This window comes from Rhipicephalus microplus, chromosome 5 (assembly GCF_043290135.1).
Source record: "Rhipicephalus microplus isolate Deutch F79 chromosome 5, USDA_Rmic, whole genome shotgun sequence".
Lineage (NCBI taxonomy): Eukaryota > Metazoa > Arthropoda > Arachnida > Ixodida > Ixodidae > Rhipicephalus > Rhipicephalus microplus.
The window spans coordinates 177,516,286-177,531,029 of NC_134704.1; the positions used below are offsets into that span (position 1 = coordinate 177,516,286).

At 46.1% G+C, this 14,744-nt stretch overlaps 1 protein-coding gene across 3 annotated transcripts in view; it reads right to left on the reverse strand.

The window, feature by feature from the left end:
- Positions 1 to 14,744, reverse strand: part of tefu (Serine/threonine-protein kinase tefu) — a 513,274-nt gene that overhangs the window by 381,572 nt on the left and 116,958 nt on the right. For all 3 annotated transcript variants that reach the window (XR_012895493.1, XM_075896220.1, XM_075896221.1), the window contains one exon: positions 7,423 to 7,562. Coding sequence is in view for 2 of the 3 variants with exons in the window: in XM_075896220.1 (XP_075752335.1) it covers positions 7,423 to 7,562 (140 nt within the window). In the remaining variant the exon portion in view is untranslated. The remainder of the gene's footprint in view (positions 1 to 7,422; positions 7,563 to 14,744) is intronic.

Consider the following 14,744-nt stretch of genomic DNA (forward strand, 5'->3'; position numbering starts at 1 on the left):
ATCACTTTGGCAGAGCACTGCTGCACAAAAAAGAAAAGTATGTTTTGGATGGGTAATTCAGTAGCACAACATATACTGTATTTACTCACGTAATGAACGCACTCGCATAATAAATGCACCCCCTACAATCTTCCGCTGCAGTCCCGATAACCGACAACTGGCGCCTCCTTGCTCGTTCGATCCCTTCCGTTCTTATTATGCCGACCCCCCTTCGGCTCGCTTCCCCCCCTTCGCCCGCTGAAACAAGCCGTATAGTCTGTCTATCTGTGCACAGCCCATACACTGTATCTTTTAAAACATCTATGCACCACAAAAAACTTCACGAACGGTGCGAGTGTAGAGACATCAGAGCTGGCAAGCACACAGCGAGCGAAGGTCACGAAACTTCCCGTGCGAACCGGCAGTCACTCCCTGCAAATATGAAACTTCAATGCCCAACCACATGCACGCAATTTTCGAGTGAAGACGACAGGATTTGCTGTTGCTATGGCTGTCAGGAAGGGCCATTCGTTGCCATCTCTTCGCAGGTTTCTGGAAAACCAGAAAAAAACCCTTGTCGCCAAGAAAAGATCGTGACTATTTCCACAACATGGTCCCCAATTCTCGCTTCGATTGCAAGAGAGGTAACCGCCGTAATCTGTCGTTAATCTTGTTATCGACGGTTTGTTTTGATGATTCAATGGTAGCTTGCTGCAATGTTGGTTGCTTACTGCAATGACAACGGCGGCGGCGTGGTCATCATGCGAGGTTGCCACGAAGTTGGCGAAGTGCGTCGTGGTGTCGTAGAGCCCGCTTCACGATGCCCCTCGATATCACAGCAGATATCACTGTTGCAGTTAAATGATTGCGAGAAAAGATAGCTGCGAAACGCTTTTATGGCATGCACAGGCGGCGCGGAAACAGCTTGCAGAAGATAGCGCCTTGAACCACCAAAGTAGAGCCAAGTGCGACAAAGAAGCTGAGCGACCCAACTTTTTTTTTTTGCATTACCGCATTTTTTTGCCCACACTGAAAAAGCTTTCATAAAATTTTCCCCCCATAATAAACGCACCCCCAATGATGCTCTGATTTTTCGAGAAAAATGTGCATGTTGGGCCGTTTACCGTGACAGCCACTAAGAGCATGCCAGAGCACAAGATCTGCAATAGTTTTATCAGCTGCGTTCCCACCTTTAATTTGTTTGAACGGCTTTTTATAACAATAACATCATACTACTTAAGAAATATTGCCTAGAGTAATGAGCATACCGTACCTACTCACGTTATGAACGCACATGATGATTGATTGGTATGTGTGGGGTTTAACGTCTCAAAACCACCATATGATTATGAGAGACGCCGTAGTGGACGTCTCCGGATGACCACCTAGGGTTCTTTAACGTGCACCCAAATCTGAGCACACGGGCCTACAACATTCCCGCCTCCATCGGAAATGCAGCCGCCGCAGCCGGGGTTCGAACCCGCGACCTGCGGGTCAGCAGCCGAGCACCTTAGCCACTAGACCACCGCGGCGGGGTTAATGAACGCACATTTTTCAAGAAAAATTAAGTGTCACTATAATCTATCTCAGAAGTTTTCTTCAGCACTGTCGAGACTAAAGGGCCCTTTAGACTATAAGAAGGGTGATAAGCCCCTCCATATGTATACATTCGCATTGCATCGTCTACTCAGTGTCTCCCTGGCATCTGCTAGCATGCGCAGGGCAAGTGAAGCACACATACTGCCTCAATGAAGAATAAAAGAGGACATGGAAAGTGTTATCCCCCTGTTGATTCTACCAAATGATGCAGATAAGTACAATTCAGCCTCTCGCATCACCTCATTTTTTTAATACTCAATTTGAGAACACCACTTTTCAGCAAACCTTGCAACAACCCAGCCCAGTCAAAAAAGCAGCTTTCTTGCAGAGCTGTGCAAAGAGCAAAATTAAGAGGCGTAGCGAATTCAAATCATACTTTTTTAATAGTTACTAAATCACACAACAAACGCACTAACAATGAACGTATCTGAGCTTCGCGAATCGATTACAGCAAATGAAGAATTCCGCTCTGGGGAATTCCTGGGAAACCACTCTCGACCACCGATAAGCCACCAGCGCAGAACCCATAGATTATTATTGTTAAACGCCGACCCTGCCTTCACAGCCCTCTAGTCGCTCTCCCCGACCATTTTTTGTTACAAACCCTCTGTCCTTAGTCTTCTCGCTACTCTGAGCCCCTCGCATCACCATACGGGGTTCCATGTTTTCACACTGCCTCCGATGTTTCGAAGACCAGTCAACTGAATAGTCTCTCCTCCGTTCTAAATTATTGCTCTAGTTACACCATTGCTGGTGTCACCAGCCTAGAGTGACCAGACCATCCACCAACATGGACGGCCGCCGACTGTACCCTATCATCTGCGCCTGTGTTTTGTTAAGATCGATGTCATATCGTTCCAGTGCATGCGATTGCGCGGCCCCGTCAACTTTGATAATTTGTGATTTGTTCCGTGTGTAGGACCTGTTCTCGCTCACTTTGCACTCTGCTCAGCACGCCCTGTGCATGCGTGTGCAAGTGTAAAAACAGCTGTTACACGAAACGAATCGTGAGTTATGAAAGTTGGTGGGGCCATGCAAACCAGTTGGTGCCACAATGCAATTCTTTTACCTCTGCGCATGCAGGCCACTCTCCCAAGTTTTTATGAGTGCGAGTTGCACGTTTCACAGACCTTTCAAGCGAGCTACCCAACCTGCCTTTTTCCTGCGTGCAGTGATCCCACTGTGGACGGCCAATTTGGAGCAATTTTTGCAGCAGTCAAACTTAAGTTTTGGAGCACTCTGGAGCAGTAAAATATTAGTTTTGGAGCACTTTGAAGCAGTAAAATTTTGGTTTTGGGGCATTTTGGAGCAAGTAATCTTGCGATTAGGAGCACCTTGGAGCTGTAAAATTTTAGTTCTGAGCATTTTGGAGCAGGTAACCTAGCTAATAGAAGCATTTTACGGCTGTCAAAACTTAGTTTTGGAGCAGGTAATCTCACTCTTAGGTGCACTTTGGCATACCTCGTTATAACGAAGTTGAAGAGGGAGTCATAATTAGTTTGTTATAACCATTAGTTCATTATAGCCCATATCTATTTCTACCAACAATTAGCCAGCAAGAGAAAATGTACTCACTACCGAATATCGCAGCAGCCCACCAGGCAGTGAAAAACGGCTGTCAGAAAGCGAAAAACTCGCAAAATAATAAAGAACAATGCATCTTTACTTCCACCGAATTCGGCACACCAGCTGCAAGATCATTTAAAAAAAATAGTCTATAATAAACTTTTACTGACTTCTTCATGCGGATGACTGCCTTTTAAGCTTCAGCAGCTATTTTGAGTCCGTTCTCGTCGTCCTCGTAAGCACCAAAGAAGCAGGGCAGCAAGTCTGTCGCATCCAGTGCTTGCACGGGCATTGGTACGCCGGGTTCGTTAACATTAGGCTCCACACATTCGTCACTATCGTCATGCACTCCCGTCACCGTGCACACGATTCCCGCATCTGACAACTCTTTCATTGTCACCGCTTAAGTATCAGCACCGACGTACTTGAAGAAAGTAGAAAGTGCCGCTGTTAAGCACAATGTAGGTGTCAAGTAGAGCGTCCCACAACGTCTGGGCCTGGTCGCCCACAACACCCTCACTGGCAACATCGCCGAAATCTTCGACTACTTTTTTTCTCGATGCTGGACTCAGCGGCTTTCAACATTGCCAACTTCTGCTCTATTGTTATATTTTCGCGCTTACCTTTGCCGCTGCTGTTGTCCGTCTCGTGTCGGGCGGCGAAACTAATAGCAGTAATGTTGCTCTTCCACAGTTAATGACAAAGAACAAAGCCACAATCTCCGCCGCCCCACTGCGGAGCTGAAGGGGAGGAGGAGGTCAGATGCGCAGGTGGGTCAATGAGTTCTACAGAAGAGGGAAGGACTGCTGACGCGCATGCTCACACGAGTTTTTGCGCGGGCAAGTTCATTAGTTTCTGAGGAAAGGAGAGGCAGCGAGACACACCCACGCGCGTGTTGGCAGGCGGCTAACGGCGAGCGCAAGGCGCGAGTTTTGAATAACCGCAGCCGTGATGATACGTAAATCGTCGCGCGCTATAAGATATTGAATTGTATACCAAAATGATCAGTAAATGCCTGTTGTGGACAAAGGATGGTTCGTTATCCATTGTGAGGAAATTATCACTTCGTTAAAATGAGGTTTTAAATACATGGGCATCTATGAGAATTTCAAGAGGAATTACAATTGCTTCATTATATCCACTAGTTCATTATATCCAGCTTCAATATAACGAGGTTCAACTTAACACAAAGCAGCACGAGAAATGAATGTGGGCTTTACCACTGCTTCACAGTGGTGCTCCTAACATGATATCAAGTGCATATGGGTGTGCACTTGATTGGATGCCCTGGATATCGTGGTTGTATGGGATTTTTAACTTCAACGGCAGCGCGATGTCCTTGAAACACGAAAATCTGGTTAGCAAACTGGTATTTGAGGCTTTTTGTGGTCTCTCAACCTTTTATTCTACAAAATAAACAATATGTCGTGCTTGTTGCATGTTGGTTTTGTTCCAACGTGTAATACCATTTTTACTCAGGTAATGAGCGCACTCGCATAATAAACACACCCCCAACTTTAGATTTTTTTTCCCGCATAGTAAACACTCTCCCTACATTCGTCCACTGCAGTCCTGCTAACCGACACCTGGCGCCTTCTCCCCCTCTGAATCTCTTTCGTTTTTTTATTACTATGCCGACCCTTCTCGGCCACCTCAGCCCGCTCCCCCCCCCCCCCCCCCTTCCCTTTGCCCGTTGCCGCGAGCCGTATATTTTTTCTTTCTATCTGTGCGTGGCACATCCCTCGTCTTCTTCATCTGTGCGCTACAGCGAGGTTCACGAATGCGAGTGTAGAGACATCCCAGCTGATAAGCACACAGCGAGCAAGAACGAGCAAAGGTCACGAATCTGCCCGCACCAACCGACGATCACTTTCTACAAATACAAAACTTTAAGGCCCAACAACGTACCCTTTATTTTCGAGCGACGACGACAGGATTTGCTGTCGCGAAGGATCTTTCATCGCTATCGCGTCTCACGTTTCTGGAAAAACAGAAAAAATTCTTGTCATCCAGAAAAGACCGTGACGATTTCCACAACATGGTTGCACCCCCGATTCTCGTTTCGCTTGTTCACCGCACGTATTGAAACTTCTCATGTGGAAGTGAGGTGGCAGCCGTATTTTGTTGTTAATCTTGTTATCTACAGTTTGTTTTGATGTTTCAGGGGTAGCTTGCTACAATTTTGGTTACTTGCTACAATGACAACGGCATCATCAGGCAAGGTTGCCGCGAAGTTGGCAAAGTGCATCATAGCGCACGTTTCTGGGTGCCCCTGAGATCACAGCAGATACCATTGTTGCGGTTAAACAATTGCAAAAAAAGATAGCCACAAAACGCTCTTATGGCGTGCGCGAGCAGCGTGGGAACAGCTTGCAGAAGATAGCCCCACAACCACCGAAGATGAGTAAAGTGCAACAAAGAGCCTGTTTCCAAGCAGGCTACGTGTATGCGAAAAACTAAACGACTTGACTTTTTTTTTTCCATTACAGCATTTTTTGCTCATCCCGAAAAAGTTTTCATAAAATCTGTCCTGCGTAATAATCCAATCCCCAACTTAGCTCCGATTTTTTCGAGAAAAATAGTGTGTTCATTACGTGAGTAAATATGGCATTTGCTGCAACCGGGTTATGTTTGTAAACAGGTTTCAATGCGATTAGAGTACATATATATGGCGTTTGCGTACGTGAGTAAACCAATGCAAAACTAACACCTCTGCAATCACCGTCGTGAACAGTGACAATTTCTAGCCTTCTGCTATAGTTGCGCTCATCGGAGCTTTGGTTGTGGTCCCGCCGCAGAATGAGGTTGAATTTCATTGCTCCGCAGAAGTACTGGCGGCCGATTTTTCAAAGCAGCAACAACCTGTTCGCAGGAAGTTAAAGAATTCACTCATTAGACTCGACCATTGTCTCCGATAATTGAAACATTATTTAATGTTATTTAAATACTGCCACAATTACAGTATCTAGCGATTTCAAGATTTCTGGATTTCTGACGTCGTTCCGGGAGCCACATAAAACTGCCCTGCGACCTGCATGCGGCCGGCGGGCCACAGGTTGGGAACCCCCAAGATAGACTGTTTGGCGCAGTTTGACGCAATTTACGTCAATTTTATCAGGTTAGAGCAGCAAATCTCGTTTGGCGCACTTTGGTGCAGTTCGCGCAGGAGTAGGATCCCTGTGCGTGTTTTCGTTTTCAAGGTTGCCTTCCCACCATATACTTCCCTCTCTTCACTGTATTGCAACTCCTTTGCTTATCTCCACTGCTTTGTGATGGCAGCCCCACTGGCTCGAAGCAGGTTTCTTTTTCTGGCTAGAAATGGGCTCAGAACAGTTCCACATGCCCTGGCTTGTTTGTCACATGTGCATGTAGGTGTGCGTGCGAAGTCAGGAAGGGGGACGAGAGGCCTTTTGCTGCTGCTTAACACAACGTTGAAAGTGCAACCACATGGCTTACTATAGGCGCCATATTGTGTAGCGCTTGCTAACAGCTGTTGACCGCCCGGTAGCCAACTTGCTGCTTTGGGTGCCCCTGCATTCAGCTGTGGAGATGGTGAAGGCTTTGTCAGCAGAGGTAATGGCTACATGTGTGTGAAACTGTTTTCGCAAAGCCGACTTCATTGACATCAAACCTAACGCTGAGCACTGAAGCTTACGAACAGGAGTACTCCCATGGCGATTTGTGGCAGTGCATCGCTGGCTCCGACACAGGAGGGCGGGACACCTGGGTTGATTTCATTACGACTGATGATGATGCCGAAACTGCAGACACTGATGAGGGCATTGTGAATGAAGTGCACGACAAAAGCGACTTGTAGGAATCGGCCTCAGCCAGATTGTAAATGCCAAGGAACTCCGCAAAAAGCGCGCTGCAGCTTTAAATCTAGTCAAGTCCGCCAAATTAATACACCGATTTTTTTAGTATCAAATAAACAGAGGTGCTGTCGGCAGCTGAAGTTTGCGGGATCTGCAGCACGTTGTTTAGCAACAAAAAACTGCATTGCTGTGTCACCTATCTCGACATGGCAGGTGTTGAGGATATCGGCTGTGGCCTCCTCTGTAAGAGCCAGCAACGACACGTCTAAACGTGCCATCACTGATTGCTGAGGCCGATAGCCTTAACACCTGCCACGTCACGGTAGGTGACGCAGCGATGCAATTTTTCGTTGCTCCGCCACACGCTACAGATCCCGCAAACTTTTGCGGTCGACAGTATATTGAACGTAAAGTAGTTGAGTCAGGTATTCAGAAACGGCAGACGTGTATTGTTGCAACTAACCTTGAGGTGCATTCCAGTGTGACAAAGCCGTTGCTGGCCGTTTCAAGCACAAGGCCGTAAGCAGCTCACCCACAAGCACTGTGGCAGATCCTAGCTGGACGGTGGCTGGCAGCAGACACTCCAGAAGCCATAGTCGCCACCTGCTCACAGACTCAAAACATGAACTCTAAACCAGAGCCGATTAGGAAACATGATTTATATTGTACATCAGCATGTGCAGAATAAGTTCTCAAATATACTAGGAGAACCTATGTCATATATATACAGTCGAGCCTGCTTATAACAAACCTGAGCTTGATACGGCATCCGTTCTCTGTATCTTGAAGTTCGTAGTAAATGAAACACAACATTTTAAAAAAGTTGCAAGTGAAAACAGAAAATTTCCTGCCCAAAAAGGTCCGTGATGCGCGTGTTTCGAAGAGCAGAAGCGATAAGGACGGTCTTGAGTTTATTTCAAACAACAGCGTGCTCTTCGCTGAGGCCCATGGCATAAGCTTCATGAGGCACTGGATCCAAAGTTTCGTCGTTCACGCAATCCGATTCCTCCAAATCGCTCTTACCGCGTACTTCATTCAAAATGCCCTAATCCGTGCACGGCTCCACAGTGTCGGCATCATCATCGGCCGTAATTAAACCATCGCAGCAAATGTCCCACCCTCTCTGCCAGGTCGAAGTCGACGGCGCACTGCCACAAATCGCCGCCAGAGTGATCCTGTTCGGAAGCTTCAGGCTCAGCACCGTGGCCGACGTTGACAAAGTCGGCCTCGCAAAAACAGTTTCGCACGCATGTAGCCGTCACTGCAGCTCACGAAATATTCACCATCTTCACAGCTGAATACTGAGACGCCCGAAGCCGCAAGTTGGCTGCCAGGTGGTCAATAGCAAGCGCTCCGAAATGCGGCACCTAACATGCGGATTACGCCCGAACCAAGCATTCACACTTTCAATGTTTTGTTGAGTGGCAGGAAAAAGCCTGCAAGACCTCCTGTTTGCCATCCTGACCACACACGCACACCTAGAGCGAGAAAGACGCGCACACGCAACACACATGCCAGAACACGTGGAACAGCTCTGGGCCCGTTTCCAGTCCGAAAACGAAACTAATTCGAGGCAGCGTGGCGGGCGTCACGGAGCGGTGGAGACGGGCGAAGGGGTTGTGATCAATAGAGGAGAGCAGACTTGCGAGAGAAGGGCAAGGAGTTGCGATAGAGTAAAGGAAGGGGAGGATACGCCGGGAAGGTGACCTTGAAAACCAAAACACACGGGAAGGAGGTGCAACTCGCGTGTAGAAAAAATTGAAAGAATGCCTACACACGCAGAGGTCTAAGCACGACCGCCTGGATCGGCACGCGCATCGGTGTTCAAAGAATCAACGGTCGTGGTCAAAGAATCATTTTGTTGCGCTGGTGGGTGTGCGTTGCCTCACCAACTTCGATATTTCGCAATTCGTTCCACACGAATTAGCAACTGTTTTTATGCTTCTGCACGCGTGCGGAGGGCATGCTGAGCCTAATGCGAAGTGAGCGAGAACAGGTTCTAAACACGAAAATAATCGCATATTATCAGAGTGGGTGAGGTAGCGTACAAGCATGCACTAGGACGATACGAGAAGACAAGACGCAGACGATTGGATACGACGATGTTGGCAAATGGTCTGGTCACTCCAGGCCGGCGACGTCAACGACAGTACCAGGAATCAAAAACAGGGGAGATGGCCGACCAGTCTTTGAAAGAGGGGTGGCAGTGTGAAAACACGAGCCGCATCTGGTATTGCGGGGTGCTCAGAGTAGCGGGGGGACAAAGGACGGAAGGGTGGGTAACGAAGAGCGGTCGGGGAGAGCGGCAACTAGAGGGGCACGAAGGATGGTCGGCGTTTAACAATAAGAATCTATGGGCACCTCCCCGATGCCTCATCCGTGGTTGAAAATGGTTTCCTGGGAAGTCGGCAGAGCGCAGACTATCGATCAGCGGCACTAGGAGATGTTCGTTGTAAGTGCGATTTTGTGTCATTGAAACAATGTATATTTTCACGGTCACACGGATATTGTTCGTTTTAAGCAAAAGTTCGTTTTAAGTGGGGCCATTATATGTGGGCTCGACTGTATATATATTATGCGAGGTCGTAATTAAGGGGAGAGCCTGCTTCAGAAGCACATTTTTTTTGTTTTTGAGCATGTTGGTATGAAACTTTCACAGGTTATGTATTCTTACGTGCTTATTTCAACCATGCAATATTGTTTAAATTCAATACGTAGTTTTGAAACTATTATGAGGAGCAAGATTTATTTCTAAACTGTGTGTGTGAGAAAGCAAGTAAGCATGTCGCAATAACCTGGAATTAATACTCTATGCAATAAAACAATAGATGTTCCAAACTTATTTGAACAAAAGTAATGGCACATTGAACATTGGAAAGAGTGAGCGATGTTAAGCTGGGTCAAACTAGGATCAATCCGAGAATGTTCAACATACCACTTTTGTTTGTTCAAATGTGCCTAGAACATCCATTCTTTTACTGCATATAGCATTCAATGCAGGTTATTGTGATCTATTCACTTGCTTCATAACTCTCACAATTTATGAATAAATGTTGCTCCCAAAAATATAACAAAATATTTGTTATTACAGAAACAGCAAGTTGACTGATAGGGGGTTTAACGTTTGAAAACAACCATATGATGAGAGACGCCGTAGTGGAGGACTCTGGAAATTTTGACCACCTGGGGTTCTTGAAAGTGTAACCAAATTTGAGCACATGGGCCTACAGCATTTTCTAAAAACACACTGCAAGTTGTACTAGAAAAACAAGTGAATATTTGAAATCGGGTATAAAAATACCGTAATTACTCGAATCTAATGCGCACCTTTTTTCCGGTTAAGCGAGTTTATAAATCGCATGCGCGTTAGAATCGAGTACGAAAAAAAAAATGAATACGGTCGTTCTATTGCCATCGGCATTCCGAAATGGCCGCCCCCTACGTGCGTCGGCATGGCGCGTTGGCCATTTCTGCCTATGTGTTTCCCATGTGCGGCACTTTGTACGTGTGCTGAGGAGTTCGTTATCTTGGTGTGCATTAGCATCGACGGCATGGAAGGGCCGCATCGCGATCGGGCTGCATCGCGATCGGGCTGCATCGCGGTCGTTCGGAGTTCCCGAAACGTGCGCGCGGGACTGGCGGAAACAAAAGCAGAAGATTGTCGACAGCAAAGCTTCACGCAAAGGCTTCAGTGGACCACAGCAAGGTCGGTTTCCGCAAATTAAAGAGCTGCTCGGCGAGTATGTGCTTGAGCAGCGAGCGGCACGGTGGCCCGTGACAACAGAACTGCGCCATGTGCGGGCTATGTAGTTAGCCTTAGAATAGACAAAGGGCTAATGCGGAGCCAGTTTAAAGCGAGCAGGGGCTGGCTAACTAACTTTATGAAGAGGAAAAGCTTTTCCCTTCGAAGGCGACCGGGCATATGTGAAAATTTTTGCGGAGGAGTACGATGAAAAGCTTCACAGTTTTCAAAGGTTCGTCCTAAACTTGCGGCACAACAACGGCTACCTGCTTGGGCAAATCGGGAATGCCGATCAGACGCCTCTTTACTTCGACATGGCTGGCACCACAACTGTCGAGAAGAAAGGGGCGAAGCAAGTTCGCGTGCTGACATCGATCTACGGTAAAACTACAGTGACGGCAATGTTCTGTTACACGTCAGATGGGCACAAGCTTCGCCTTACCTCATATTTAAATGGAAGACGCTCCCGAAAGGAGTCGTTTTTTTGAGTGGTGTGATCGTGCGGGCCAGCGAGAAAAATGGGTGCGCGTTGCAATCGATGTCTTACGGTTTTTTTTTTTTTTTTTTCATCGTGGAAATCGGGTGCGCGTTACAATCGAGGGCGCGGTAGAATCGAGTAAATACGGTACATAAGGTCTGAAAGTTTAATCAAAACTTGTTGGAAAATGAAAAAATATGCATCCAAAACAGGCTCTTCCCTTTAAGAGCATTAATGTTTTTGTGACAACTATCTTTGACAACATTATCATGTCATACGCATAATTAAATGAGCCTCCGGAGTGTTCTTGCTGCACATGTATGGCAGTGGTTTTCAGTGCTGCGGTGTTTTTGCCATACAGGTAAGTTTTTGATCCCCCACTTGAAATTTCGCATTGTAATGATGATGCATGCTTGGGAGGTGCTACCAACCCCCAGCGCTTACGAAAAGCATTGGAAATGATTGTACTACCACGGCCGCTGGATAAAAAACAAAGTGCGGCCTACTGCATTGCGTCGACATCAATGGGCGAGCGCGTCTGGGCAGAGGGCACTGAAGCCCCACATGTCAAAGCGGACGGCACTTCGTGGTTCAATGTGGGTGCGTGACGATTTGTGCATGACCATGTGCTTTTTCATGCGCTTTCTCATACTTTTTTTTTTGTGAGATCGTGTGTGGGGGGCAGTTTGCATAATGTTTCCTGTGTTTGAGGGCAGTTTTTATAGTGTGCGTGTTTGTTGAGTTGCTCTGTGTGCCGTTGTGCAAGTTGAACATGAGAAGAGACGCTAGCTTGCAGTACCACAAATTCCCCTGAAATCTACAACATCCTGAAACCTGGCTGAAGAATAATTCTGGCCAAGGGCCGTCGGGGAGCAGGAGAACGTCATTGCTCCCATACACAAAGTTGACACTGGTGCGTGCAGCATTGAGGTCAAAGCAGGATTCATGAGCGTTTGTGTGCTTTGTCGTGTAGTTTGCTTGTACACGGCCACTGCTCTGTGTGACCATGTGTCTGGGCAGCTAGACACATTTTCTCTGTGTTAGCGTGCGGTGTTTATTGTGCGTGCATTTATAGCAGATGGTGTAATCTAGCGCTGTGATGCCATTAAGCTGTTGGGTAGACGTTACCTTGCAGTACCATATATTCCCATGCGATCTACAGTGTGGCAATGCTTGGCTGGAGAATATTTCTCAGCAAGGGCTGTCAGTGAGAGGAAGCAGGTGGAAGCCGAGGGAGTGGTCGGTCGTGCGCTCTTTACGTTTTACTGAGAATGACTATAAAAGAACTTTACGATTAGGCTTTTGCATCCAACAGCGGTCTCTACTGTGTTTCGCGGTTATCTGCACTACCCGCAAAAGAACAGCACCTAGCCCAGGAAACACATGTGATTGGATCCAGCTGATGATGCAATAAATAACGCAATTTACGTGCAACTGATTTGTCAACTGAGTCATATTTATTAACCTACCTAACTGGCCATAGTTGCCATATTGCCTGCAACAGAGACACATACGAAAAGCTAGTTTGCCAATAAAGGGCATCCGGGCCCTTTGGCCACTCTCCTCAGTGCTTGAATAACTGACTGCTTCATCTTGAAAGAAGAAGTAAAGCTGCTAACAATTATTTTCACAATAAAACGCTTATTTACAGCTCACGTAAGGCAAACGGGCAGCATTCATTGAGGCGAGTATTCTAAGAATTATTGGCCCTCCTAGGAGAAACTGTTCACATATGTGGTGCAATAGGTACTCCTAATAACGATTCAAAATCGAACCTGTGATGTGCAGCTAGGAACCGCGTTATGTACAGCCTACTGTCCCGCATAGAAATGCGTGTGAAAGCATTTCTGCTAGGAGGAGCGGTGGCGCCAGAAAGGGCGCAAGGTGAACTAGGCCCATCCCGCTGCTTCGGCGGCACACAACAGGCCGCACTTTGTTTTTTTATCCAGCGGCCGTGGTACTAGCTTCTTGCAGAGATAAACAGAACTGATTTCAAGTGTCAGCGTATCAAGCAGTTGGCGGCAAGAACAGTGGGCAAAGCCCTCTCATGGTTTCCATTTTGCTGCGTGATTGCAATGAAGGCACACCAAACGTGATCTTTATCTTTATGAGCACTTCCTTGCAGGGGCAGTGGCAGTTGATTTACATCTTTACTCGTGCTGCACACAAGTTTACTCTGCCCAAGGCAGCCTCAAGGTGACGTGTATGTGTGCCAACACAACTCGTCAATGCAAGAGAAGAACAGATGAGTGTTTCATGTGTGCAGAGTGCGATAAGGCACATGTTTGCCAAGACTCGTGTTTCAATGAATACCATGTTCTGAAATACTACTGAACATTATGCAGTTCTGTACACTGACACCAAAATATTGTTTCTAAATTTTTTTCAAATAATTTTTTTCCAGACTTGGCACATTTCGTACATTGAAAAACCACAACAAAGTAGTTTAACAATTCAAATAATTTTTTTCCAGACTTGGCACATTTTGTACATTGAAAAACCACAACAAAGTAGTTTAAGAATTTGTGGAAGTATATTTTATCAAAGTTTAACACTCAAATGGTTAATAAGTCAGGTTGAATAAGATAAGAAAAAAAGTGCTCGCATTTTCAAGTTCTCTCCAGCACGCTTTCGAAGCATGTGGACCAAGAGTAATATTTCTTATCACTGGTGTTCCTTTGCTGCAGGTCAGGAGCACCAGTGAGATGTAAAAAACAGAAAGTCCAATGCAATTGCAGACCTCATAAACACGTATCATGATCACAAAGACTTTTAAAGAACAGAAGTAGAAACATGGAAATAGTAAATTTTAGGTTTGAAGGGAATTCGAAGCAAATAGTGATGCACTTGAATAATGTTTAATAAGATAGTTTGGATAGTATACATCACATATCATAAAGAAAAAAGCAAATTTCTCAACACCCAAGCAACCTGCACAATGCTTTTACAAAGCGAGACAAGGTATGTGCGAATGTAATTTCTTTCTTGTTCGAAGCGAAATGAATGCAACTTTGGAAAGTAGCAGGATTTGAAGTTCAGCAGAATGCCTCGATAACCAGTAAGACACGTTTTGTTATAAAATTTACTATACTTTTAGCATTAAAGCCCATATAACAAGCTTATAAACTTAATGAATAATCCAAGTTAAGGTAACATCTTCATTTAATTTTGAAAAAGCGCTTTGCAGCCTTACAAATTTTTTTCTGGATAGGTGCTTTCATGACATAGCGTTCTATACTGCAATGAAATTACCTTTACAAGAGAACTCACTCATCATCATCAGCCTAACTACGCTCAATGCAGGGCACAGGCCTTTCCCATGATCTGCCAATAAACCCGGTCTTGTGCTTTCCGTTGCTACGTTATGCCCGCAAACTTTTTAATCTCATCGGCCCACCTAACTTTCTGTCTCCCCTTTGTGCCTTTGCCTTCTCTGGGAATCTAGTCAGTTACCAGCAGTTATCCTGCCTACGTGCTACATGCCTGGCTCATGTCCAATTATTCTTCTTAATTTCAACCGTGATATCCTTAACCACGGTTTGTTCTCTGGCCCACTCTGCTCTCT